This window comes from Macaca mulatta, chromosome 12, assembly GCF_049350105.2.
Source record: "Macaca mulatta isolate MMU2019108-1 chromosome 12, T2T-MMU8v2.0, whole genome shotgun sequence".
NCBI lineage: Eukaryota > Metazoa > Chordata > Mammalia > Primates > Cercopithecidae > Macaca > Macaca mulatta.
This window is the reverse complement of record NC_133417.1, coordinates 146,254,319-146,280,272: the sequence shown is the minus strand read 5'-3', so window position 1 is coordinate 146,280,272 and position 25,954 is coordinate 146,254,319. Positions and strand designations below refer to the sequence as shown.

The 25,954-nt window shown below is 57.5% G+C and overlaps 2 protein-coding genes across 6 annotated transcripts in view; both read right to left on the bottom strand.

Moving 5' to 3' along the window:
- The window catches only part of SNED1 (sushi, nidogen and EGF like domains 1), a 90,290-nt gene extending 77,944 nt beyond the window's left edge, over positions 1-12,346 (bottom strand). For all 5 annotated transcript variants that reach the window (XR_013402277.1, XR_013402278.1, XR_013402280.1 and 2 more), the window contains exon 1: positions 11,637-12,346. Coding sequence is in view for 2 of the 5 variants with exons in the window: in XM_015111534.3 (XP_014967020.2) it covers positions 11,637-11,849 (213 nt within the window). In the remaining 3 variants the exon portion in view is untranslated. The remainder of the gene's footprint in view (positions 1-11,636) is intronic.
- Positions 12,347-17,900: 5,554 nt separating this feature from the next.
- CROCC2 (ciliary rootlet coiled-coil, rootletin family member 2) overlaps positions 17,901-25,954 on the bottom strand; it is a 67,867-nt gene continuing 59,813 nt past the window's right edge. The window contains exons 29-32 of the mRNA XM_077956538.1: positions 25,763-25,915; positions 21,547-21,678; positions 20,591-20,770; positions 17,901-19,234 (exon numbers count right to left, since the gene is read on the bottom strand). Coding sequence (XP_077812664.1) covers positions 19,148-19,234; positions 20,591-20,770; positions 21,547-21,678; positions 25,763-25,915 — 552 coding nt within the window. The 3' untranslated portion in view covers positions 17,901-19,147. The remainder of the gene's footprint in view (positions 19,235-20,590; positions 20,771-21,546; positions 21,679-25,762; positions 25,916-25,954) is intronic.

Below are 25,954 nucleotides of genomic sequence, written 5' to 3'. Positions count from 1 at the left end.
CAGCCTCACAGTGGCCTTGCCATGAAGGGGCTGCTCTGACCCCTCTGAGCAGGCTGAGATTCTTGGGCTGCTGGTCAGCTGCTACCCTGGGGAGGCCCCAGGCCACATGGAACCTGCAGCTGCAGTGACCTGGGGACTTGGAGGAGGCTCCACGCCCTCCTCCATGGGAGGTGGGGCTAGCCACTGGCACTCAGGGCTCTCCTGCCCTCGGGCACCCATGCCTTTCCTGCAGGACGGGGCTGACCCTCTGCTGGCTCAGGAGGAAGCACAGAGACGCGCTCCAGTGGCATTTCCGACTTGGATGAAAGCAGGAAAGAGCTGAAGCTTCTGGGGAGTCTCGGCTGGGGAGGTGACCTCGGGCTGAAAATGCCAATATGCAACAGCCTGCTCCCCCGACCTGAGCCGAGGGGCTGCTCTGAGCAGGGCAGGGTGGGCTTGGAGGCGAGCCAGGGACCCAAGAGACTTCCGAGGGCCCCAGGAGCCAGGAAGCAGCACCCTGGCTCTGCAAACTTTAGATCACAAAGGCGGTGCTGCGGTTCCCGGCTTTGACTCCTCTGCCAAGAGTGAAACAGCACAGCCCCGAGGTGTTTTAGAAGCTTGTTTTGAAAAATGTAGGCATGTCTTTTATTTCCTGGCAGCTTTCTAGGCAATTAGGATTCCTCCCACAAGCACAGTGCAGCAGGGGCTGGCGTCCTGGGGCGGCAGGGGGCGGGGGGGATGGGCAGGGCCTCTGGAGCTGAAGGGGATGGTCTCCCGCTGAGCGGCCTCACGCCAGCCCTGAAGGGAAGGAGGCTGGCCCCTGGCCCAGCCACTGAGGGCAATACTGGGCTGGGCCTCCAGGGAAACACATGGGACAGAAGCAGTCACCCAAGGGGGTGTTCCAGTGGGAGGGAAGAGAGCTACCACCAGGGACACCCAGGGTGACTTCCTGGAGGAGGGGACATCTGAGCGCATTCAGCGCCCAGACAGGGAAGGAGTAAGGGAGGGGTTCCCAGGAGAGTGTTGATGCCCTGTCCTCTCTCTCCTGCAGCTGAGGTCCTGGGTCTTTTGGCTTCCCTGTCTCCATGGGACCATGCCCCTAGCCCCCATGCCCCTTCTCATGCCCTGTCCCTCTTGCTGTCCTCACAGACTCTCCCTCTCCACCAGCCCCTCTGCTTCCATGTGTTGACAGTAGCTCCTGCCTCCCGCTCCTTGCCTCACTTGCTTCCCACCTTGGCCAGGTGCTCCGCCAGTCCCTACAGTCAGCAAGGCCACGGCCCAATCCCCCAGAGGCCCCAGGGCGTGCCTGGCCTGGGGGCGGTGGCCTCACACTCTCTGGGTGTCTATACCCACCCTTTCCATCCATCGCCAGCCTGGGCCACTGCCTCCTGGCCTCTTGAGGTCTTGCTGCCTTCAACCTGTCCACACCTCAGAGGGAGGGGCCTCCTTGCAGTCACCCTGCATCTCTGCAGTGGCCACTGGGCCACTGTCCCCTGCAGCCACCACCGTCAGAGATGCAATCTCAAGATGCAAGCCTGGTCTGTCCCCCACTTCCCACTTACCTGAGAGTCTTACTCATGGGGACCCCCGTCACTCCTCCGGGACCCCAGCCCCATCCCCACGTCCTGCCCCCAGTGAGCCTCCAAGGCTGCCTTGCCTGCTCCACTCTGCCGCCTCCAACACACTCCAGAGCTGATGGCAGGAAATGTTTGCTGAAAGGTGGGTTCAAGAGCCCAAGAGGCTGTGCCTGACCCTTGACAAGCTCCTGGACAAGCTCAGAGGACAGTGTGATCCTGGGCTGCCCTCCTGTGTGGAGGCTTTGGGGTCAGGGGCCTGGGCTGGCCACAGTCCTGCTCCCACCTGGTGCTCCCTGACCAGCCCGCAGAGCCCAGAGGCAACTTCAGCATGTGCTGAGCCCCAGGCAGCACGGGAGCAGGGCAGGGGCTGCACACAGCGGTGTCTAATAACTGACACCTGCTGGCTGAATGAATGACCTGCCCTGCTTTGCAAAGAACCAGGGAATGGATGCCGAGGCACTTGGGTGTTGAGGCTGGTCCCTGTAAAGGATGAATGGGGTGAAGTCAGGTTGGGGCTCCCACCTGCCTGGTTGCAGACATGCAGCAGTGTGACCAGGCTCAGACCATTCCAGCCTGTCCTGCCCTTGGATCTGCCCAGAGCCCCCACCCCCACCACCAATTAGAACACCAGGACACCCTGTCTGGCCTAGAAGCTCACGGGCAGAAGGAGTGCAAGGAGTACTATTGGCTGGTACCCCGTGGGGACGGCTTGTCCCGGCCACCCCTTCGCAGTAAATAGGAGGCAGGAGGAGACTAGAGCCTGCAGGGTAGGTTAGGTTAGGAGTGCCCTGGGTCACCATGAGCAGCCCTCGGAGGGAGGGGCCATGCTTCCCAAGTGGGGCTCTGAGCCAGCTCCAGGAGCCCCTGGTCACAGCACTGACTGTGTTCCCCCACTTGGGATCTGCCCTGGGTGGTCTGCATCCCTGCCACGCCCCCAGGCGGCCCTGGAGCAGCACGGAAGCCTGCTTTGGAGACATACAGAGTCCAGACCTGTCAAAGCTGGGGAGGGACCACCTCCAGGCTGCGCTCAGTGAGTCAGGTGGTACAGCCGCCTTCACCCACGGCAGGGTGTAACTGCGAATGCCCTTCTGGGCAGCAGCGGACAGCAGGGAAGTGCCCCGAAAAGCTCCCTGCCTTGGATCCAGTGAGCCCACATGGGACAGTCTATTGCAAGGGAGGGAAAGAGAGGGAGGCCTGCACGAAGGCCCATGTAGGACAGACGCACATTGATTCAGGAGACTCTGAAACACCACAGCGCCAATAACTAGCGACTGGTTAAACCAATCACAGTGCAGCCATAGAATGGAATCCTGCATTGTCATGAAAAAGCATGGTTTCACAGAAAAGTTAGGGCATGGGTAAATGCTCGTGGTGTAACATTGAAATATGCAAAATAGAGACCCATATGAGATGGTAACCCGAAGTTTGTTTTGTAAAACCCTATCCTTGAAAACAGAAAAGGAAGAACTTCACCAAAATGTTAACAGCACTCATTTTTGGATGATGGAATTACGGATGTATCATCCCAATGATGAGAAGATGAACGATAATTATTTACGGAGCAGCTTCTAGGAGCTAGCACTGTTCTGGAAGCTTGACAGCACGGCCAACAAAACAGACAAAAGTAACTAAACTTAATACTAAACAAAGACGCATTGCTGCTCTCCTGTCTCCTTAAATCAGAGCAAGGGTGTAATCAAGGTTTTGGACTGAAGGAACGAACAAATGAAGTACTGAGTAAGTCAGCAGTGAATGAATGCACCAAGTTTCTGTGGGGGTTGCCTGGGAGAATGAGGTTTGGCCACCTGGCCACTTCTCTGCCAAGAAGCTCTAGCTTCACCTTATCAACGAAAACTCAGGAGGATACGAGAACAAGTTGTAGACCTCATGACCCTTTGCCCCCGTAACATTTCAGTATTTCCCATCAACAAGGATATTCTCTCATGTAAGCATATACAGTCACCCACAGCAGGAAATTTAACATTGATGCAAAGCTATCAATACTGTGTTCCCCTCATTTATACGTTTCGTCATTTATTTACTTATATCAGTGTGAAGCCATGGATTTCTCCTTTATTTAATAGATTAGAATCTGTTACTATCATTCTTTGTTTTAATGCTCCAATTGTCCCAAACACTGCCAGTGGGAGCCCCTTCTGGAGGGCCTCTGTGTCCTTTTGACCCATCTTCATCCTTCTTCTAGTGCTTCCTTACTTTATGGCACAACAAGATATTCCAGGTTCATCTTATACTTCTCTTGCCATGACCCTAGGATCTCCAAGGCACCCTGGTTCTTTTTAGTGGAGACTGGTGTTTAGCAGCCAACATCTGAGCATGCAAGTGCCCTTTGCTATTGAGGTATTATTGCTTCCATTTATCTCAGTGGACACAGCTAGGAACTGTGGATGTAGGTAGACACACAGGTGTATATACCTATGTCCACACCCACCTGTCATAATACATATACGGAAATATATGCTATGAGGTTATACTGATATGTTCAAGTCAAATCTAACACAAAGCCACAGGTTTCATTTGATGTTTCCTCCTTTCCATATCTGCAACTCCTATCTTCAAGAGAAGCTCACATCATTCTCAATCTATTTGCTCAAAAGCCTCAACATTTCGAACCCATACCACTGTGCAAAACAATTCTACACGTGGAGTTTAATAATTGTTCACCATTCTTTTCACTTTTGTTCACAGATAGTCAAAAGTATTGTATTAAAAAGTACATGCTGAAATTAGTAGACAGTAATTTTAAAGCAATTATTACAAACATGAAAAATATGCCCAGGATAGAAAAGGAAATGTCAACATAATGAGGAGAGAAATGAAAAATGCAGAAAAGATCCAAATAGAACTTATATGAGTAAAAAGTGAAATAGATGAAACAAACATACTCTGAATGGGATGAATAGGTTAGACTGTGTAGAAAAAAAAATCAGTGAATTTGAAAACGTAACAGTAGAAATATCCAAAATGAAGGACAGAGAAAAAAGACTTAAAAATAACACACAGCCTCATTCTCATTCTCAATGAGCTCTGAGACAATAGTAAGAAGTTAAATGTACATACAATTTGAGTCTTCAAAAGGGAGGAGAGAAAGGACAGAAAAAATATTCAAAGATGGCTGAGATTTTTTTCAAATTTCTTGGAAACTATACACTCACAAATCATGAGTCTTAATGAAACCAAGCAGAAGAAATATTTTTAAAGCCCTACAACAATACAGGTAATAACCAAATTGCTGAAAAGCAGTGATAAAAAGAAAATCTTAAAAGCAATCAGAGAAAAAAGATGCATATACAGAGGAACAAAGATGGGAATGACAGCATACTTCTCATTAGAAACTATGCCAATCAGAAGACAACAGAGCACCATCTTCAAAAGATTTAAAACACAAACAAAATCCAAAGTCAATCTGGAATTCTATACCCACCCAGCAGAGATATCTTTCAAAAAATGAAGATAAAGAGATTTTCAGATTTTAAAAAACCAGAGATAATTTATGCCAGCAGGTCTACACTATAAGAAACATTAGAGGAAGTCCTTCAAGCAGAAGGAAAATGATATAAAAATGGAAATCTGTGCCAAGCACGGTGGGTAGGGTCTGTAATCCTAGCACTTTGGGAGGCTGAGGTGGGCAGGTCACTTGAGGCCAGGAATTCCAGATCAGCCTAACCAACATGGTGAAACCTCATCTCTACTAAAAATACAAAAAGTAGCTGGGCGTGGTGGTGGGCGCCTGTAGTCCCAGGTACTCAGGAGGCTGAGGCAGGAGAATTATTTGAACCCGGGAGGCAGAGGTTGCAGTGAGCCGAGATCATGCCACTGCACTCTAGCCTGGATGACAGAGTAAGTGAGACTCCATCTCAAAACAAAAACGAAAACAAAAACAAAACTAAACTAAAATTTAAAAAATAAATTTTTTTTTTTTAAGAAAAGATATATGGACCTACACAAAGAAATGAAGACTTTCATAGTAAATATATGGTTAAATGTAAAAGACTTTCCAATTTTTAATCTCTTTAAATGATAATTAACTGTTTAAAGAAAAAAAACCATTGGCCAGGCATGGTGGCCTACGTCTGTAATCCCAGCACTTTGGGAGGCTGAGGTTGGTGGATCATGAGGTCAGGAGTTCAAGACCAGCCTGGCCATGATGGTGAAACCCCAACTCTACTAAGAAAAAAAAAAAAAAACTAGCTGGGTGTGGTGGTGGGTGCCTGTAATCCCAGCTATTCAGGGGGCTGAGGCAGAGAATTGCTTGAACCTTGGAGGTGGAGGTTGCAGTGAGCTGAGATCACGCCACTGCACTGCAACCTGGTGACAGAGTGAGACACCATCTCAAATAAACAAACAAACAAAAAGTTAACAGTGCATTATTGGGTTTATAACATGTGTAAAGTAATACATATGACAACAACAGCACGAGGGCCAGAAGGGAAATGGATGTATGCTGTCATAAGGTTATTATATCATACTTGAAAGTATATAATATTATTTGAAGGTAAACTATATTTAGTTAAAAACGTGTTTTACATCTAGAATAATCACGAAAAAATAAATCAGAGGTGTAGCTAATAAGCCAGTAGTAGAGATAATACGAAATCATTTTTAAAAATCCAAAAGAAGAAACTATAGAGAACAGATGTAACAAATAGGAAGGTGATACGTTAAAATTCAACCATATGGATAATTACATTAAATGTAAATGGTCTAAAACACTCTAATTAAAAGGAAGAGATTTGTCAGTCTGGATTTAAAAAAATAAATACTACACTTCTTTTTTTTTTTTAGCATTTACAAGAAAGAGAATCAAGGCCACAGTCATTAAGGTGTGGTAAGGGTTTTGCTGAAGATTTCACAGGAAGCCAGAACAAGAAGCCACAACAAATGGTCAGACTGCCATTTTATCAGCATTGTGCTCACTGCCTACACACATCTCCTTTCTTCATGGCTCCCCTAGTGGATGTGGGGACCATTTTGCGCCACAGGCAGAGGTCAGTCTCACCCCCAGGCTCATCTCCACTCCAGGATCTTCCCCTCCATGCGTGCATCAGCCTCTCTCCTTCCTCGCATAGGACAGCCTGGCCCTATCCAGCCCTGGGGCTTCCAGCCCTACTCCAGCTCACTCAGCCAAGAAAGGGCTCATCAGAAACTAGAGATATTAGAAGGCAGAGAGCAGTAAAAATGATAACCAATGTTGTTTTGATCACCTTTATAAATTGCTGTTCCTGTGTGCAGCCTTACGGCTTCTCAAGGCCCATCACACACAGAAATGTCACAGACAACACTTCATGTCAGTATCACACAAACTGACCTGTCTTCCCTGTGAGCCTCTTCTCTAAGCAGGTCACCTGCAGAGGTGGGGCAGTGCAGACAGAGACTTTCCTTATGGGGCCCAGCATGCAGCCAGGACCCCCTACCACACTACCGTGTTCCAACAGCTGTGCCTGGGCCATAGGTCAGGCCAGTCCTGGGAGGGAGCCAGCCGTGGGCTGAGGCTGAAGTGTGCAGGTCCTGCATCTCTGTGTGGAAAAGCTGACCCCCAGGCTAAGACTCACCCTGTCAGGGACGGTGGGACTGCTTCTGCTTTGGGGAACACAGGGTGCAGAAATTTGCTGGTGGCCACCACCATGAGCCCACAATGTGGATGTGGCACAGGAGGACTCACTGCTCAGGGTGCAGGCATTTTGCTGCATGTATCCTCTGGCCTCAGCAGGGGTGGAAGAGAGAGTCCTTCACAGGGGCACAACCACCACTACAGCCCCAGGCTGTGGTCTGAGGCCTATTCTGAGCCCACCACCAGAATGGTGGCATGAGGATGAATGTGGTCCCTGCCTTCATGGGGTGCATATCCCAAACAAGAAAACTAAGGAGCACCCCAGGTGAGGTCAGAACCAACGAGCTGCAGTGAGCACAGAGGGTGGGGCTGGGGGAGTGTCTGAGCGGGGCAGGGGGCGGGGGCAGGGAAGTGTAGCGGGGATTCTGGCGAGGAGAGACCGGATCCCACCGGTGTTTTGTACGGCTCCCTTGCCCACTCTGCACAGAGGAGGGAAAGGCCAGGAGCTGGAGGTCAGCAAGGGGGTGCTGCAGGTGTCCAGGCAAGTGGGGACGGAGCTTGCATCGGGAAGGGGACAGCTAGGAAGTGGTCCAAATAGAGATGTAGGCGGAGCTGCTGCTGACGTGGAGGGTGAGGGAGAGGAAGGAGGCATCGGGGAGCCTCTCAGGGGTTCATTCACGGAGATGGGTGGGGGCCAGGGAGGAATCAGGATTTCCGTTTCGGTCCCACTGAGTTTGGGTGGCACAGTGAGGAGGCAGCTGGAACTAGCAGACTGAAGACCCCTGAATCTGCATTCTGAGCCTCAGTTTCCTCATCTGCACTGGGCATGACTGTCCTGCTCCATCCTCTCAGGGGCTGCCTGTGAGGTCCAGGCAGATCACAGCTGTCCTGGGCTCATGGCCTTGACCTGGAGTCATCAGGCTCTCTCACTCCAGCATCCTCCTTGACTCCAGCCCCATTCCTCTTCCCCAGGATCCCCTTCCATCTGCTTCCGCCATATCCAGGCATCAGCAAGAAGCAGGTGCTGATGAGGGGCAGGACCACCTTGGCCAAGCCCACAGCAGGGGGTGGGCCAGCCCTGGAACCTCAGTGAATAGGGTGGCCAAGGGGCAGCCCAGGACCCTTCTCCCAGCCAAGGGGCTCCTGCATTTGCTGGGGGTGTTTCATGAGCTCAGGAAAGAGCAGAGAGGGCAGTGATTTCTCCCCACGTCTTCTCCCAGATCCGCTCATGCGCAGGCCTCGGTCCCGCTGAGACAGTCCCTGTGGGTCAGGGTGGATTTTCCTGATGCCTTGGAGCTGGTGACCACACAACCGTGACAGTGATGGGGTGTGTCACAGGTATGATCTGATGGGGGAGCTTCACCACACAGATGGGGAGACAGAGGCTCAGAGAGGAAATGACCAGGCAAAGGTCACAGGCTGCAGGTGAGCTCCCACACTAGAGCAGCTGCCCTGGGCTCTGTGTTCTGGGAGGAGTAGGGACGGGATTGTGCCCGGATGGGAATGTCATGCAGAGCCAGAGCGAGCAGACTTGGGGTATGGCACCAAGCCTCAGGACGCAGAGTAGGGGTTTGGCCAGCACCAGCCAGGGTCAGGCTGACTGTCTGCATTCCTCCTTCTTGCCTGCGGGCTCTGCAGGGCACCACCTACTCTCAACCCTCAAATCCTCCCTGCCTCTGCTCAGGGCTCTGTCGGGGGTCCTGATACCAAGGAAATCGAGATCTTCCCATGGCCTAAAGACCATGCCGTGGGTGGGGGCAGTGCTTGGAGCCAGGGGCTTCAGTGTAGGGGGCACCAGGAAGATTTCCTCTCTCATTACCTGCACCTGCCCCTAGGAAACCACTCCACCTACACAGGCCCCACGGACCACGGCAAGCTCCGTCTTAATGCAGACACTGGCAGTTCCTGCATGGCAGGGTAGCAGCAGCACACCACACTCCTCGGCATACCACAGTCCTCGGCATACCACACTCCTTGGCGCACCACACTCCTCAACGTGCCACACTCCTTGGCTGCATTATCTTTGTGTGTAGAACCTCAGCAATAAAATGCACTTTCAACACTTTTCAGAGCCTTACGACTTACCACACACATACAGCCACTATGACATGAGAAAGAAGCAAAACGATGGGTCCCTTCTGGAAAGGGGGCCACTCCATGTGTGGCAGAGCTGTCTTGCTAGGGCCATAATCCATGTGCTATTTCTGATGAAGACTGAAGAAGCACCCATCTCATGCAAGAGCACTTCTAATTTCTACCTGTGACGTGCGGGCAGTGTCAGAGGGAGGCACGTTCATTCATTCAGACAACAAGCCTACTCTAGGTCAAGCCACAGGCTGGGGGTGGAGGAGCACAGAGGTCACTGCAGTGGGATGGGGGCTGGAAGGTCCTGGCTGGGCCTGACATGGGAGTCTGAGTCCAGGGCCAGCAGACACCATGCCCCTACTGACTGGAGCTGGACAAGGGCCAGAGCCAGGGGCCTCCGAAGAGGGTCTGCTCAGCCTGGGTGGGCGTGGGAGGCCCCAATCAGGTCCACTTCCTTCAGAACAAATGCCTCCCTTCTTTCCACCTGGCTTCAGCCCTAACCTGCTGCCAAGCACCCCTTCCTCTCTCCCTCCTTGACCACAGAGCCCTCACAGTTACTTCAGGCAAGGTGTCCTGGGCAACGCACCCTCAAGAATCCCATTTTCCTTCCTGCTAAGCAAACAGAAAGGTGAAGTGCACTGCAGGCACTGCGTCCACATCAGCAAATGTTTTTCAAATAATATCTTTGTTTCAGGAAAAAGCTCTGATGGAGATAAATGTTTTGTTAGCAGCCAGAAGGTTCATTTCTGACGAAACCCTTGTTTTCCTAGCAGATCTTCCCACGTTAGAGCTGTTTCCTCTAGTTGTTCTGGCAAGGGTAGATGTTTTCGGTGAGGCTGTTAAGTGGGTTAACCATTTTAATAATATTTTTCACCTGTGACTTTGGGCGGGAACGCTGAGCTTGGCCCAAATGCTTAAGGAGCCTTTTGAGTTCTGTTCGGATGGTGCCAATGTGAGTGTCCCATACCTAAAGTGGACAGGCCTCCTCCAGCCCGGGCCAACCCTGAGCGCCGTTCTGCCCTACCCACTTCGTACTTCCAGCAGTCAGTCCCGCTCCTCTGTCCAAATCCTGGTCCAGAGGGACTTTCAGGGGGTAGCATCGACAGCATGGCTGCTCCTCCCACCACGGTCAGGTCACCCAGTGCTGCCACTGAGGTGGGGAGGCCTTCCTGAGCAGGTGGGGGAAACACAGTGGGCACTGTGGATGGTGTTGGGAGTTGTGGGGTGGGAGGTGCCCTGGAGGGCATGTGGCGGAGGAGGCCCTGTGGATGGAGGCTGCGACGGATGATGATAGCCATGCAGAGGATGTGGATGGTGACGACGGGAAGCTGGGGACCATGGGGATGGTGGTGGAGGGAGTGCTGCTGCTGGTGGGGCTGAAGGAGGTGGTGCTGATGGTGGAGTTGGCAGTACAGGTGGTGTTACTCCGGGCAGCACAGATGGCAGAGGCGATGTGGCTGGCAGTGGGTAGAGACTGGAGGTGGGCGAGGGTGTGGGAGGGCTGATGGTGGAGGTGGCAGTGGTGATGGAGCCAGAGGGGACTCTACTAGAGGCTGGCCCAGCAGTTTTCTAGATATGATCTGGGGTGTTTCAGGAAACCACCAAGTTCCAGTGCACGGTGGCCTACTCAGGGCAAGTGCTCCATTAGGTTACCAGGTGCATTTCATTCCCTGGGCGGCCATAAGGGCTTGGCCTAGGGTCACACTCTGGGAGCCATGGAGACAGAACTGGCACTGGGCCTGTTCCTTCAGCTGAGCTGAGCCTGCTGTCATGAGTCCCTGGCCTCAGGAGTCCCACTGGGAGTCCTGTTTGGAGGGTCTGAGCCTGAGCGGCCAGACCCCAGACTGCGGAGAGGAGGGGAGAGAGGGGGCAAGTCTGTTGCTAGCCCGCTTAGGAGGGTCTGTGGAGAAGCAAGCCCTGCCCTACGTGCCTGAGCAAGGGGTCCAGTCTCCTGGCCCTGGACCGCACTGGCGTCCACGGGGGGCGGGGCTGAAATGGCCCAAGGAGGGGCTGCAACCTTCGCAGGCCAGGAGCCCCACTTGGGAAACTGAGGCCCGGGAAGCCCGTGCCCACGGCCACACTGCTATGTGTGAAAACCAGGGCAGTACCAGGGCCCCCTGCTCTCCCCTGGGGATCAGGCGCCGGGGAGACGCGCTCGGCAGGTCTGGCAGGGGCTGGGGCGCCGCGCTCCACTCGCCCCCGCCTCGGTGCCCGGCGGCTGCCGCCCTCGCCCCGCCCGCGCGCCTCTCCTGCGGGCCGCTGTCCGGCCTTGGCCGCCGAGGGAGGAAGCGCTGTCCTCATTCCACCTCGGGCCGCCCCGGTGCCAAGTGGCTGGCGGCGGCGGCGGGAGTCCGGGCCCGGCGGGCAGCGGCCGGGGCGCAGCGCCCTCCCCTCCCGGGCGCCCCGCGAGCCCGGGGGTTACTCACGTAGAGTCCGGAGTGCTCGGCGCCGAAGAACGGAAAGGGCACGGAGAGCGGCCGCAGCCCCGAGCCGCCGTCGTCCTGCTTGGGGGTGACGGCGTCGCCGCGCGCGGCGCCGAACGGGTAGAAGTCGGCAAGAGCCACCGCGCCGCGCACCCCGCGCGCCCCGAGCCCCAGGGCCGCGGCCACCAGCAGCGTCCAGGCGACGCCGAGCGGCATCGCGGGGGTGTGCGGGCGGGACGGGGCGCGGGCGGCGCAGGGCGCTGGGGGACGAGGCTGCGCGCGGGGGTGGCCGGCAGGGCCAGGCGGGGTGCGGGGAGCGCTGGTGCGCCCGCTGGCCGCGCCGTCGGGGGCTCCGCGTCCCGCGCCCGTGCAGCCGGGCCGCGCTCTGTCCGCAGCTCCGCGGAGGAAAGCGCCGGGCGGGACCGCGTTCGGGGCCAGCCCCGCCCCTGGGGCCACGATTTAAATATCCAGCCCGGCGGTCACTCGGGGGGGCGGGGCCATGCAAATCGGGCGTCTCTTAAAGCGCCAGGCCCCGTGGGAGGGCGCGGGCGCGCGGGGAGCTCGGTCCCCTGGCCCGGGCACAGGCAAGTCGATCGAGGGCCCTGCGGGCGCGCGCCCCGTGGTGGGGTCATGCTCCGTCCCGGGTCCCTACCCTGGTGGAGGCGCCTGGACCCTCAGAGCCGTCCTGGGGCAGACCTGTGTCCCTAAGGCCTGAGACGCTGGGCCCGCCCTGAAGGCGTGTCACCGTGCGGGGGGCGGGAGGGGCACCCTGGCCGGGCAGTGCGTTGGATGAACCTTTCTTAGAGTGGCCAGAGGCCCGTCCCACGCTGCCCCCTTCCTAGCCCCGAGCCTGGGGACGCCAGGCTTCCAGCCACAGGGGCAGTGCCGGCTACCCCCGGAGCCCACTCCCTGCCTGGGTTTGTGTGAGGAAGAGCCCGGAGGAACAAAGTGTTTGCATCTGCGCAGCCACATCAGGAGAAATTCCTGGGAGGTTCAGGACCTCGGGGGCGACCCCTGGGTAAAGCAAACCCTCCGTGGGGAAGACTGACCCACTCAGGCCCTGGGGGCAAGCGGGCCCATGACGCTGGCCTTGGCAGGCTGGGGCAGGACCCTGAGTCCCAGTATTTGAATTCAGGGTCCATACCCTGTGGCCTGCCAGCCCTCCCCTCTGCCTCTGGGGCTGCTGGCCTGGGCATTGCTCTGTGCCTGTCTGTCTTTCCTCAGGGGCCCAGCCGGGACCACCTCTGTGTCCCCAGGCTCATGGCAGGGCCTGATTCCTGGAACCCATCCGGCCCACCCTCGTCTCGTCTCTTAGTGTTGGGTGATGTTGGCTGCGTGCCACACTGGGGCCCCCAAAGATAAGGGTGCACCCCTCAAGACAAGCAGAAAAGGCCGGGCTGATGATAACTGCATCTACTACTGAGGTGCTGGGTGGTTTTTTGTTTGTCTTCGTGTCTGTATCTTCTGAAATGTCTCAGGTGAGCATGTGTTGTTTTTCAGTGAGGCCGGGCGCAGTCAATGTTATTTTTAAGAAGCAGCGGAGGGTTCTCTGGGTGTGACTGGGTGTTGCCGGTTCTCACAGATCCTGTACTTGGTGTTTTCACTTAAAGGTTCACAACCCTTTAGATCTGGTGTCAGGGCCAGGTGCAGAATGTTTAAGGAGGGGCTGACCCTGCACTGGCACGCCCCTGAGAGTGAGCGCGCCTGAAAGCTTGCCCCTGGCACCTTTCCCACCCTGCATGGGGTGGCGATTCTGTTTGCAGAGAGGCAAACTGAGCCTGGGAGAGGACAGGTTCTGTCCCACAGTTAGCCCTTAGATCACGGTCCCAGCTTTCAGAGCTCCAGGACAGCAGCACAGCCATGGTTCCAGGGCCAGGAAGGTCAAGGCCTCCTGTCTTTGGAGGAAGGAATCAGAGAGGGACTTGTAGAATCCCTACTTGAGGCCGGCTCTCGTTGAGAACCTGGCGAGGAGAGACACGTCTCCACACACATGCACACACGTCCACGCACACATACATATTCGCACGCATGGAGGCGGCATACGCACACACACGGGGCCTCAGGAACATGCTTTAACCCCTTCCTCAGCCCAGCCCTGGCCTCCCTGGGCAGGGAGGGCTGCTCCCACCTCTCGCTGGCACAGGCTGTGGGGTCAGGACAAGGCCCCATGTAGCAGCCTCGGGAACAGAGCTGCCAGGCGTCACCATGGCGGGAATCAGGGAGAACGCTTTTCTGTTTGTCTTTTTTCTAGAAAAACCTGGCAGCCCTGTATCCTCTTTTCAGTGCATTTGGGGCCTGGCTGGAAGGCCCTTCCCATGAGTTTGCGAAGGTGGGAGGTGGCAGTGCCAACCCCAGGGCAGGATTTCTCCCCTGAAGAAGCCTCATCATGAGGGCTTGAGGCTTTGACCCGCCCTAGGGCTGGCCCACCTCCTGCCCTGTCCCTACTCCCATCCACTTCCCACCACATGCTCCTGCTCTGCTCTTAGATCCCAGCCAGGGTGCTGCCTCCAAGCTGGCTGCTCAGGCCACAGGCGCCCTTCTCGCCACTGCTGACCTTCTCTTGAGCACATAAGACAGGGGCCTGGGTAACGACCCATTTCTGGGCTGGGTTTGGGTCAACTTGGGGGCAGGGCTGCCCAGGGCCCAGGGCATCTTGGGGCACACAGTGGCACTCACTGGCTACACCAAGTGGAGGCCTGTTTCTCTAGGCGGGTGGGCTGGTGGGCCTTGCAGGGGTCCACAGAGCAGCGTTTGGAAACGCTTAGGTTCATCCTTGTCCCAGAGAGTCAGAGCTGGTGGGCCTGGGGAGCAGCTGGCCGTGGGCCAGACCCTGGTCATGGCCCAGAGAGACCACTCTTCCTTGGGCCCGTACCCTGCTGACCAGCCTTGGCCTGCGCCCTGTGCAGATTTTCAGCCGGGCCCGGGGATCTGGGGGTTAACACAAGGCCCCATTGCTGCTGGGCATTACATTTCATTAAAAACACACACACACGCACACACACACGCACACAACTCTGCAGGCAAAAAAGAGAAAAAAATGTTTTTTTCAGGTGCTAAAAATATTATCAGGAAATACTTTTCAGCAATGTGCTGTTTTAGGCTCCCCTCTGGACTCAAGGGCGCCTTTGTCTCTGCCACAGAAAATCCACATTTATCAAAACCAAAATTGTTTTATCAAGCAGGCTCATGTTCCGTGGCCAGGAAACCCGAGCCTCCCCAACCGGCCTGTGACATTTTAATTTAGGGCCTGAGTGTGTGTGCAATTTAGATGGGGTGCCCCGGGAGCTGCCCTCAGGATGCCCCAAGGCTCGGGGCTCCACGCAGGCGAAGGTGGGGAGTGCCTTCCTCAACCTGCACCTGGTCGGCTGGGCCTGTTTGTCTGGTCCTTACAGGGTAGGGGTGGGAGATCCCAGGGGGCTCAGGCCTGGGCTGCCAGGGGCAGGAGCTGGCTGGCTGTAGCCCACCCTAACTTTTTCTCCTTCTCTCCCAGAAGTGGCAGGTGGAGTGCAGGTCTCCTGCCCCAGAAGCCCCGATCCCAAGTAAACCTCTACATGCTGTGGAATGAGGCCAGGAGGTCACAGAGGCCAAGGACCGCTCCACCTGCTCACCTGGTCACTGTCCTGTGTGGACGGTTGGAGTCTTGGTGCAGTTGGCCCCCTGAGGGAGTGTGGGGGCCGCGCAGCCTGCCCTGCACCTCCTCTTCTCATGCACACGGAGCCGCGCACACGTTGACTCCCATGACGGGACTTCTGTGGTTGATCTTAAGGAAACGACGGGACTGGGGCTCAACACTTCCTTCCCAGGATGTTCACTGCTGCATGGGCTCAGGCATCGGCTCTCCCTATCCTGGGGGTGATGAGACCCTGCCTCCCGTTGGGAGCCTCGTCCGTCTCCCAAGTGCCCAAGACAGGACAGAGCCCACAGGGCTCCAGGACGGCAGGGACAGCCAGCAGTGGAGGGGCACTCAGGCCCTGCAGCAACAAAACCTGCTCTGAGGCATTTTTAGTGATTCTGGAAAACTCTAATGGTATCGTGTCAAGCAAAAGTTTTAAAAAATAGTACTCTGAGTAGCATCCATGCTATAGCCTCAACCGTCCTAAGCACACGTGTGCTAGAAAAAGCTGGGTGTCACCTCAGGGGCTCTGCAGGTCACAAATCATGGTGGTGGTTACATTCTTCTTTCTATGTTTCCCTGCTAACATTTCTTTTGCAATTAATTTGAAAAGTATGAATGTTTTGGAAGCCCAGATAAACAATGCTCTTGGTTCCAGCTGGCCCACTTCCTGCCCCAGCTTCAGCCAACCAAAGCTTGTGCTTCCCTCAACCTGGGGTGCTTCAGAGGGCTGGCCTGCCATGGGGTGCTGCCGTCTGTGTTCAACGTGGCCCCTCCTCCAGTGGCCCCTCCCCAGGGGGCCTTCCTCTCCCATTTGTCCCCTCCCTGCGTTGGTCTGTATCTCCATCCTTGGATGCCTGCAGAGTGCTGCCCCCTGACCCAGGCACCTGAGGTCCTGTCAGAGCATCAGAGCTTCCTGGCCAGAGGCCAGATAGGACCCACCAACACCCCCTGCATGCCCCACATTCCTCAGCAAGCCTCAAGGGTGGCAGGAATCCGAAGGGATTTTGTGTTCTGTCTCAGACAGGAGCTGGGCCCCTGCCTGCATCCCTGCCTTGTGTGGGGGAGGGTCTCCTGGCTTTCAGAAACCCTGGGCACATTTATCCCCTCTGCCCCCCGGAGAGGGCAGGCAGAGGAAGAGCCAGACTGTGGAGGCCTCTGAGGCCGCAAGTGTTATGTGTGGCTCCAGCTCCATGAGGTGGTTCTGGGGGTCCATCCCCTGCAGGGACAGGCCTGAGGGCCACCTCCGAGTTTCCACCGACACCCAGACTCACTGTGGGTTCTAGAGGCAGACCCTGAGAGTTGCCCTCCCCTTGGGAGCACCACGGATCTGCGCCGCCTCCACCAGGCTGGCCTCAGGGGCTGCTCCCTCGAACACCCCGGCGCCGCTGGACCATGGCCGAGGCTGCTCTGCAGGCTGGGGATGGCAGCAGGGAGATGGACATGGCACTCCCAGAGCTGTGGCTGCGGCAGGTGATAGTCCCTCCACCGTTAGCTGAGTCCTTCTGGCCTCAGCTTGGGTGATCCCTCACGGAGGACACACCAGGGCCCTCTGGGGCTGGGATCACCCCACTTTATAGACAGGGAAACCAAAACCTAAAGAATCTGTCCAGGGTTGCACAGCTGGTGGGGGCACAGCTGGGACCCCCGTCCAGGCAGGCCTGGGCTGGCTGCAAGCCACGCACGGTGTTTTCCCCTCGACGCTGCGGAGGGCATGGGAAGGGGTCCAGCCCCCTCTTCCCTTGGCCTTGCCTTCACGAAGGGGCAGGGGGACCCCAGCCTCTGGGGCATGTCCTCTCGTTATCGTGGGTTCTGCCTGCCCCTCACTGGGCAGATGGGCCTGGGGCGAGGCCAGTGGAGAGGGAGCCTTGACCCGGGCTGTCAGGTCCCTGGCCTGACCCTCTCCTGACGACCGGGTGCAGAGTGTTGTCCCACAGCAAGGCTTCCTCCCCATCTGCAAACCAGGTGCTCGAAGGGCTGCTGTGAGAACAGAGGGAGAGCTCTCCAAACCCCAGCACAGTTCTCAGTCATCATGAGACCCAAACACAAAGGCCCACGCACGACCGCTGGACATGTTTAAGAACATGCCAACGTATTTCCACTAGAAAAATCCTCTTTTCCTAAATACATGCCTTTAGGTTGAACAAGTTAAAATAGCATCTCCTATGCTGATTTAACTATTTGTTAAATTTCAAAATTCTGAGGCCCCTACGTGCATTTCAAATGTTCACCATGAGCAGCCAGGGCAGGGAGGGTCCTGAAACTGCCGGAGAGCGGGCTGTCTAAATAGGGCTGCGGAGTGGGAGTCCCCCTCTCTGAGGAGACTGCGGATGGGGAGGGAAGGCAGGGAAGGGACATACCTACTAAGTGCCAGGCCCTAGCACCACACGCTGCCTCTCAGTGACCCTCTCCACCTGCCATCTGGCAGAGCGTTCTCCAGCAGTGGGGGCAGGCCTGCCTGCTGTCCTCCACCCATGACTGGCCACGGCAGGGAGTGCCTATTAGGGCACCTGTGCCACCATTGACTCCTCCTTTGCCCACAGTAACCTCTGCTCATGGGTCACCAAGCTCTTCCCCTCAGAGCCCAGGCTGAACCTCAGAATCCTTCTCAACACAGCCCCCAACAATCAGGCAGAGGTGACAGACAGGAAGCAGCCTATTTGACCACCTCTCTTTAGCTATTGATTTTGCACAATTTACACCATATGGTAACTCCATTACTAAGTCCACCAGAAAACCAGGTGTGCCAGGACAGACTATTTTAAGTCCCAGAGTGATCTTGAAATAGACACTGCTGCACATGGAGCTGCGGCTCACAGTAACTGTGATGGGGTGGGGGCCGGGAGCCTCTGGCCTTGCACCCCTAGGCCAGAGTCCTTGCGGCCGGGGCAGGAGGCCCCTGTGGTACATGCAGGGATTCACTGGGCTGGCTGGTGCCCCACAGATATCACAAATGACCACCTATAAAGCATGCGGCCCTTTGGAGAGGAGAACAAGTCACTCTGAGCAATGGTGATGGAGACCAGGAGCACAGATGGACACAGGTGGCCCATGCCATAGGCCCAAGATGGCCGCCTGGGTCTCCATAGCAACCCGGCCGGAATCCTGCAGGACCGTTCCCAGCATTTCCAGGCCAGGAACATGGGAGGCTCTGTAACAGCTTTAAGTGTTACACTCCCCTGCTTCTGGCGGCCAGTGAGTCACGGGGACTTGAATCTGAGTCACTTCCAGCCACCTGCCACCGTGACGGCCGCAGTTCCTGGATGCGGAGGCTCGCAGCCGCTGGGCGTGGGGATGTGGCGGCTGGCCTTACAGGACATTATGTTTTTGGCTCCAGTTGGTGGAAATGTTTTCCACGTGTTTTCCCGTGTTTACAGAGCTGAGGGCACGGAATGAAGCCGGGGAAGCCAGCCTGACAGGGCCTGGCCCCGGGGGTCTGGCCAGACCAACTCCTCCAAAGTGGAAATGGAGTGCCAGGCAGGGGCAGGCTGTGAGGACGCCAGGCGGGGGTAGGGTGTGAGGATGCCCAAGCCCCTGCTCTCTGCCGGAGGGGAAGGGGCTGTCAGCGATGAACGACCTGCAGTGTGGTCCAGCACCAGCTGCAGGCCGAGTCCCCAGGGGCCAGAGGAGCTCTGTGGCCAATGGGCTCAGAGTGCGCCGCTGCCTGGGGACCCTGAGGAGTGAGTGTTAGCCCGGCTGGTGGCTACCTGCACCCTGTGCTTTCTGCTGGCATCGTGCCCACCCCATTTGAGCTTTGTCTCTCTTGTGCAGAGCACATGGCATTGGTTTTCCCAACAGTGGTTCCCCCAGCAGCCCAGCGCCTCCAGCACCTTCCCCAGGGCCCCCTGCAGGCCTGTCAGGGCTGAAGGCGGCTAGGCTGCTGGGTGGTGTGCAGCAGGCCTCACTGTCCTGTCTGGAAGGCCTGGTCGAGGTGGGCCTGTTGCCGCCGCTGCACTTCCTGGTCCAATTGCTCCTTCAGGCCGGCCACCTGGGGACAGAACGGTGGCTTAGGTCAGGTGGGCAGGCTGCATGGCCAGGGCCCCAGGGCACAGAGGCATGGAGGGCTCTGTGACAGGAAGGGCTGGAGGCCTCAGTCCACAGCTCCGAGGAGAGGTGGCATGCCTGGGACAGAAACATCAAGCAGACATCAGACCGACTCCCTTGCTGCCAGAGGGATGCGCAGTTCTGCCTCTCACCACGGATGCCCACTCTGCCCACCTGTGGAGGCCTCAGGATTATGGCCACTGCGCACCCTGGGTGGATGGGCCTGCTTCTATTCAGGCCATGAAAGCGCTCAGAATGAGGCCAGGTGCAGTGGCTCACTCACACCTGTAATCCCAGCACTCTGGGTGACTGAGGCGGGCCTTGGGCCTCAGGATCACCTGAGGTCAGGAGTTCAAGACCAGCCTGGCCAACATGGTGAAACCCCGTATCTACTAAAAATACAAAAAAATTAGCCAGGCATGGTGGTGGGTGCTTGCAATCCCAGCTACTCTGGAGGCTGAGGCAGGAGAATCGCTTGAACCCAGCAGGTAGAGGTTGCAGTGAGCCGAGATCGTGCCACTGCATACCAGCCCAGGCAACAGAGTGAGACTCCATCTCAAAAAAAAAAAAAAAAAAAAAAAAGGCACTCAGAATGATAAGGAAATAAATAAATGTCCTTTTGCTAATAAATTTAGCAAAAGTGCCCTGGTGGTCATGGGCCCTAACTTGGGGATGACACTGGGCAGTCAGGTCACCTCCTGGGCCTCAGTTTCCTCATCTGTAAAATGAACAGACAGCTCTAAGGTCCTGACAGCTCTGAGCTCCAAGGCTCCGTGGTTCAGCCCAGCAGGTCTGTCACGTGCACCTATGCATGTGTGGGTGTGCCATGCACAATGCCTCACTGTGCCCACCTCATCCCCACATGTGCCACGCGTACCATTGTTTTCCCTTCGTGACTCTGAAGGACAGGTGCAGGGGCTGCCTCTGCTACAACCGTGTGTGCCGGGTGCTGTCTAAGCACCTCACACATAGCGACAGCTCAGTCTCCCAGTGACCCCTCACAGGAGCTGTCCTGCCTACCCCACTTTAGAGACAGGGCAATGGAGGCTCAGAGAGGGTGGTAACCTGCCCCAGAATCCACGCTCCACCTCCCAGTGACCTCACTGGGATATGAGGTAAACCTCGTGCCCTCGAGAGCAAAGAAGTGCCCAGAGCGGGTCTGGAGCCCACTGGGTGGCAGTGGAGAGCCCCTGTTGCTAGAAGACTTCAGGAAGTCACCCCTACTGGGTGCTGCTGCGGGGATGCCAGTCCTCCCTCCCTCCCTCTGCCCTCACCCAGGGGGTTGGGGTCCCAACCTTACCTGCTCTTCCAGCATCTTCACCCGCTGCTGGTGGGTCCATTCTTGGGACTCCAGGGCCTGTGTGGCCTGTGACTGGTCCCCATGCAGACGCTCTGCCTCTGTGGCCAGGTCCCGCTGGTGCTGGGCCGCCAGGTCCCGGAGCTGCTGGGTGTGGGCCTGCTCCATCTCCACCATCTGGGCCTGGAGTGAGAACGTGGGCGTCTCACTGCTGTCTCTCACCGAGGGCCACACAGAATCCCAGAGCAGGAGTGCCACAGGATGTCCCACCTCCCCTTGTGGGCCCCACTGTCCTCTGCCGGTGTTGACCCTGGCCAGGACTGCCCAGCAGACCTGGGGTTGGGTGCACATGTTCAGCCCACAGGCCTTGGGTTTGGCTTTGGCTGGGCTGGAGACTAAGCCGCAGCCTCCAGCGTGGGCCTAAAATCTGTTTTAATGGCATCCCAGGTTCCCTTTGTCTGGGCTGGGTGTCTGGAGGGCATCAAAGTTTGATTCTTGCCCATCCTGCCCCCATCCCCTGCTGGTCTCTGAGGATGGGGGTATGTCCAATGTGGACAGGGAGAATGAAGCCTCTGAGGCCCCTTCTGTGGGTGTCAGGCCCCTTGGCCCGCGCCCCAACACAAGCAGGCAGCAGCCTCTGGCCCTGTCCCGCAGGTCTCTCTGACCTCCCTCGTCTGACCCTTGTGCTGCTTTATAGAGCCCAGGCCTGGCTCCCACGGGGACTTCAATGTCTCAAGAAGGGCAGGAGCCTTGGGTCCTGGTTCCAGCTCTGCCTGGGGCCTTGATGTGAGTCTGTATCCATCACATGCACAAGCTGGTCCAGCCAGCCACCCTCCCCATGTGTGCACATGTGAGATGGAGGTACACCAGCCACCCCTCTGGAACTGACACCCTCCTGGATCCCACCCCACGTCTGTTCCCAAGTCTGGGGTACGCAGAGCTCTGCTGGCCCAGTTGACCTGCAGCTGATGATTTTGCCTCCGGACTCCATCCACCTCCTTGTGCAGGCTGTTCAGAGACTGGTCCAGCTGCTCCTTCTCAGCCCCCAGCCTCACCACATCCTCCTCCCTCTTCAGTGTCTCTTGCTCCGTCTGCAGAGAGCCCAGGAGGCAGAACCTGTGGCCTCGTGGCAGGAAGTGAGGTCAGGCCAGCCCTCCTCTGGGAGCACAGGGATGCCTCTGGGAGGGACTCTGAATTCCCCTAAGAGCTGGCAGGGTCAGGAAGGGCACTGCCCTGGGCCAGGAACCCCGGCCTCACCCAGGTCTATCTGACATCTGCAGCCAGAGTGACAGCTTAAGGAGGAGCATGGGGCCAAGTCCCCATCCAGCTACAGAGCAGCAGATGTCCCCATCAACATCCTTAATGGGGGGCTCTCTACATCTCTTAAGGTGACATTCCAGGAGCTACCCCGCAAACGTCTTCTCAGTGTTCCTCCAAGCCTCATGAGCCATGATCCCCTGCACTCTCTGGCATTTGCCTTCTGCTGCTGGCACTCAGGATCTGCTGAGCTCGTACAGGCACAGGCCCTGAGAGCCAGGCACACTTGCTGTCTCAGTCCCAACAAGCCTGTGGCACTGGCAGCACCATCCCCACTGTCCGTCCTCCTTGTAGGCTGCAGGCTGCCCCAGTGAGCCCCCTCCTTAGTCACCCACTCCCCACCCCATCGGTACAGGTCAGGAAGGATAAGCTGCACGTTAAATATCAGGGAAGGCTACCCAGGAAACAGACATTTTCTGTGGGAAAGTTGGCAGGGACCTTTTGTTCCCTTGCGAACGGGCCCTCTAGAGGAAAGGATTGGATCTAAGAGTTCTGTCTTACAGAGAGCAGCACTAGGCAAGGAACACCGTCCACCAGCCCCAGACAGCCTGCTTCCAGCGCCCCCAGATGGCCTGGGGCATGCCTCATGGGTGGTTGGTGTGGATGGGATCCCATGATGTCAGAGGCTTATTGGGCCAGGCAGGTGCTAAGGCAGGCTTGGAACCCATTGCCCTGCTCTCCAAACCAGGCTCCCTCTGGGCTCTGCTGTGCCCAGCCCCGAGAGTCCTGCCTGCTGGGGCTGTGTCCACAGGGGCGACAGTCTTGGGCTGGAATGCCAGGTCAGTCCTCTGTCGGCCCCACTGCCCTCTCTTGGGTGCTGGGCCTGGCCCAGGATTGGGCAGCAGACCTGGGGCTCAGTGCACACACTCGGCACACCACAAACCTGCCCTCTCGGCTTCAGGGCTGGAGCAGGCCTGGTTTCGGGCCCTGAGACAGAAGGGATAATTCGCGTGGGGAAAGTTAGTTACGGGGTCAGTGGTTGGAACTGTGTGAAGAATAAGGGTTCCTTTCTTCTTCAGGACTGAGAAAAACAGAGTCCCCCTGCACTGAAAAAGGAAGTCCTGTTTCTTTAAAAATCCAGTTACACTCCTGGAAGTGCATGTTATAAAGAGAAGAGAAAAGTGAAATCCAAAATAAATAAACGGCCACATCCGGGTTTCCCCTCCTGAGACACCAATAAAGGGTTTATGGGTTTGTGGGCCCCTCACAGCTGACCTCCTGGAACTCATTAGCTGTTCCTTCCCTCCCCCTCCTCGGGCTCCAGGGACTCACGGCGGGCACTGTGCCCACAGCTGGCTCTGCGTCCCCGGGCAGTGCTGTCGCAACCAGGGCTGATGCAAGCCCCTGCTCCCCCACCCCCAGCAGCGTCCACGGCAGGCCCCAACACCCTGGCTCCATGGCCCAGGGCTGGGCCCCCTTCAGGAACAGCAGCAGGGGCTGGTGACTGGACCCCACTGGCCGGCCCTCCTCGGAGGGCAGGTAGTCCTTTGTGGACAAGCTGGCTGGTGGCTTTCGTGACTGCCCTCGCCTGCTGGCCCCTGTCCCCTGGGCAGGCTGGGCTGCAGGGCCTTGTGCAGGTGGCAGTGAGGCCTTGGGAAGTGCCACCCTGCTCTGGGGTTCACCCCTGAGGCCTCAGCACCTGCCTTCCCCACTTCATAGATGGGGGCACTGACCCTTCAGGGACCAGCTCAGCAGATGCCATCCTCCCCTCCCCCATCCCGAGTGCCCATCTTCCTTCTGGCTGCCTCCTCTGGAGCCCCATCCCACTCTGGGGCCTCCTGCCTACTCCCAGAGGCGGGCTATGAGGGCATCAGAACCCTGGGCCTACAGCTGGTGTAGCCCGCTCTGCAGGGCCAGCCTGGGCCATGTGGGCACCTTCCCTGCTCCTGCAGGGCCTCAGCAGCACCCAGCAGAGGGACAAGGGGCTGTCCCCCAGGCTCCACGATGGAAGGCCAAAGACACCCGCCCTTCTCGCCCCTCCCCCTGTGCCATCTGGCCTGGGATGGCAAACAAACTTCCCAAGGAGAACAAGCTCGGCCCCCTGGGCGCTGGAGGTGAGAGCTTGTGCATGGGTCGTGGTGCCACCAACACCGGCTTGGCTTTCCAGGTCTGTCCCTCCAGCGGGGTGACCCACAGGTTCTCCCACGGCTCTCCCTGACCTCGGCAGCCACTCTGTGGCTGTGTGGGCAAGGGTGGCAGGAGAGTAGCTGACAGGGGGTGGGTGTGGGGCTCTGGGGTCAAGGGGTCATGAGGAGACCTGGGTAGTGGGCAATAGGGTCCAGGGATGCCAAGCTGGAGGCAGCCCCTCCAAAACCGTCTGGTCCAGAGGGAGGTGGGCACAGCTTCCGCAGGGACTCTGGCCTTAGGCCACCAGCACTACCCTACCCTGCACTCTTGGACCCACAGGGTGGGTGGGGGCTGTGCCCATGTGCCCATGTGATGCACCAGCCTCTCCAGTCAGCCCCATTTGTGAGCCAAACAGTCCCTGTGCAGGACCCTGATGGTGCCCTGGAGTCATTTAAACAACCCATGCTGTAGAAAGGGCAGTGTCCAGCCCTGCAGCCCTGGACAGCCACCATATCCCCATCAGGGAGGAGCCCAACTGTGCAGACAGCTCGAGGGGCCGGTGTCAAGGAGAGGAGGATGAACAGAAAGAGGGATCAGTGTGAGGCCACCCTGTGGGCTGGGACCATGTGCCCACTCTGCCCTCACTTGCCAGGTGGGGGCCCCTGCATGCACCTAGCCCCTGCTGTGGGGGGCAGCGAGACTCCCAGGGTGCATGCCTGGGTGTGGGCGGAGTGAGTGCCTGGGTGTGGGCGGAGTGAGTGCCTGGGTGTGGGTGGAGTGAGTGCCTGGGTGTGGGTGGAGTGAGTGCCTGGGTGTGGGTGGAGTGAGTGCCTGGGTGTGGGTCGAGTGCTCACAGAGGACAAGAGAGCCGCCTCTCAGGTGATGGGGAGGGGGTGCTGCACATAGCTGGCGCCTCCTTGGTGGGCGCAGAGAGTGATGGCTGGGGTGTGGACTCTGAGAAGCTCTGCCTGCTTCCTGGAACGCCATTTCCTCTTTCTCGGGCTCTTTCCCTATCAGTGAACCTGGCGGCTGTGCACCCCTCATCTCCCCGCGAATGGCTCTGCTACCTCAGGTTTCATGCGTGGGAGCCGGGTCCACGTGCGGCCTGGGGGCCGAGCTCAGTGGTCAGGATCACTGGATCACGCACCCACCAGCAGGGTGCCTCCACCCAGCCTCACCTCTGCAGCCCACCTCTGGACACGGTGGTCTACATTTGTCTGACCTTTTGGTTTCGAAACCCTGTCTTGCACCCAGGAGGCCAGGGGATGACAGGACTGGGTGAAGACCGTCACTTCACCCCTTGACCACTGAGCTCTTCCTGGTCTCTCACCCTGTCTGCCCAGGCCCTACCGGGAGCTCAGTGGCCACTGTCCCTGCGAGCTTTGAGAGGGGAGGTTGTGGGGCACCTGCACAGGCTGGCCCACCTGTTGCTCCAGCCACACCCCAGGGGAGGGGCGATCTCCACCATAAGCAGGGACCTCTGGGGCTCTGGGGTGCGCAGTGTGTCAGGTCACTCGGTTTCCAGCAAAGCTGGGCTCAGACACTGGAGACAAAGCCAGGGTTATGCCCCGACCCAAGGTGCCTGCCCAGGGAGAGTCAAGGCAGGGCGCACACGACACCACTGGTAGGTCTGTGGCCACCTGCGGGCGTCCGGACCCTGAGCTTAGTGCCACCCCGCCGGCAGGTGAGGACACAGAAGCCTGCGTGGGCCAGCGCCTTACCCAGCTGCGCCCGTGTGGATCCCCGCCACGAGCTCCTCCCGCCTCTCTAAGGACCACCGCGGCCGCCTACCTGTGCGAGCTGAGCGCGCAGCGCCGCGAGCTCCCCCTGCAGACGCGACCGCTGGGTGCGCAGTGCCGCCGTCTGCTCCTGCAGGACGCGCCTTTCTGCCTGCCCCTCGGCCGCCTCCTGCCCCCTGCTGAGCTGCTGTGGCCGCCAGAGCACCTGGGCCGGAGATGCTGGGCGTGGGCCAGGGATTGGGAG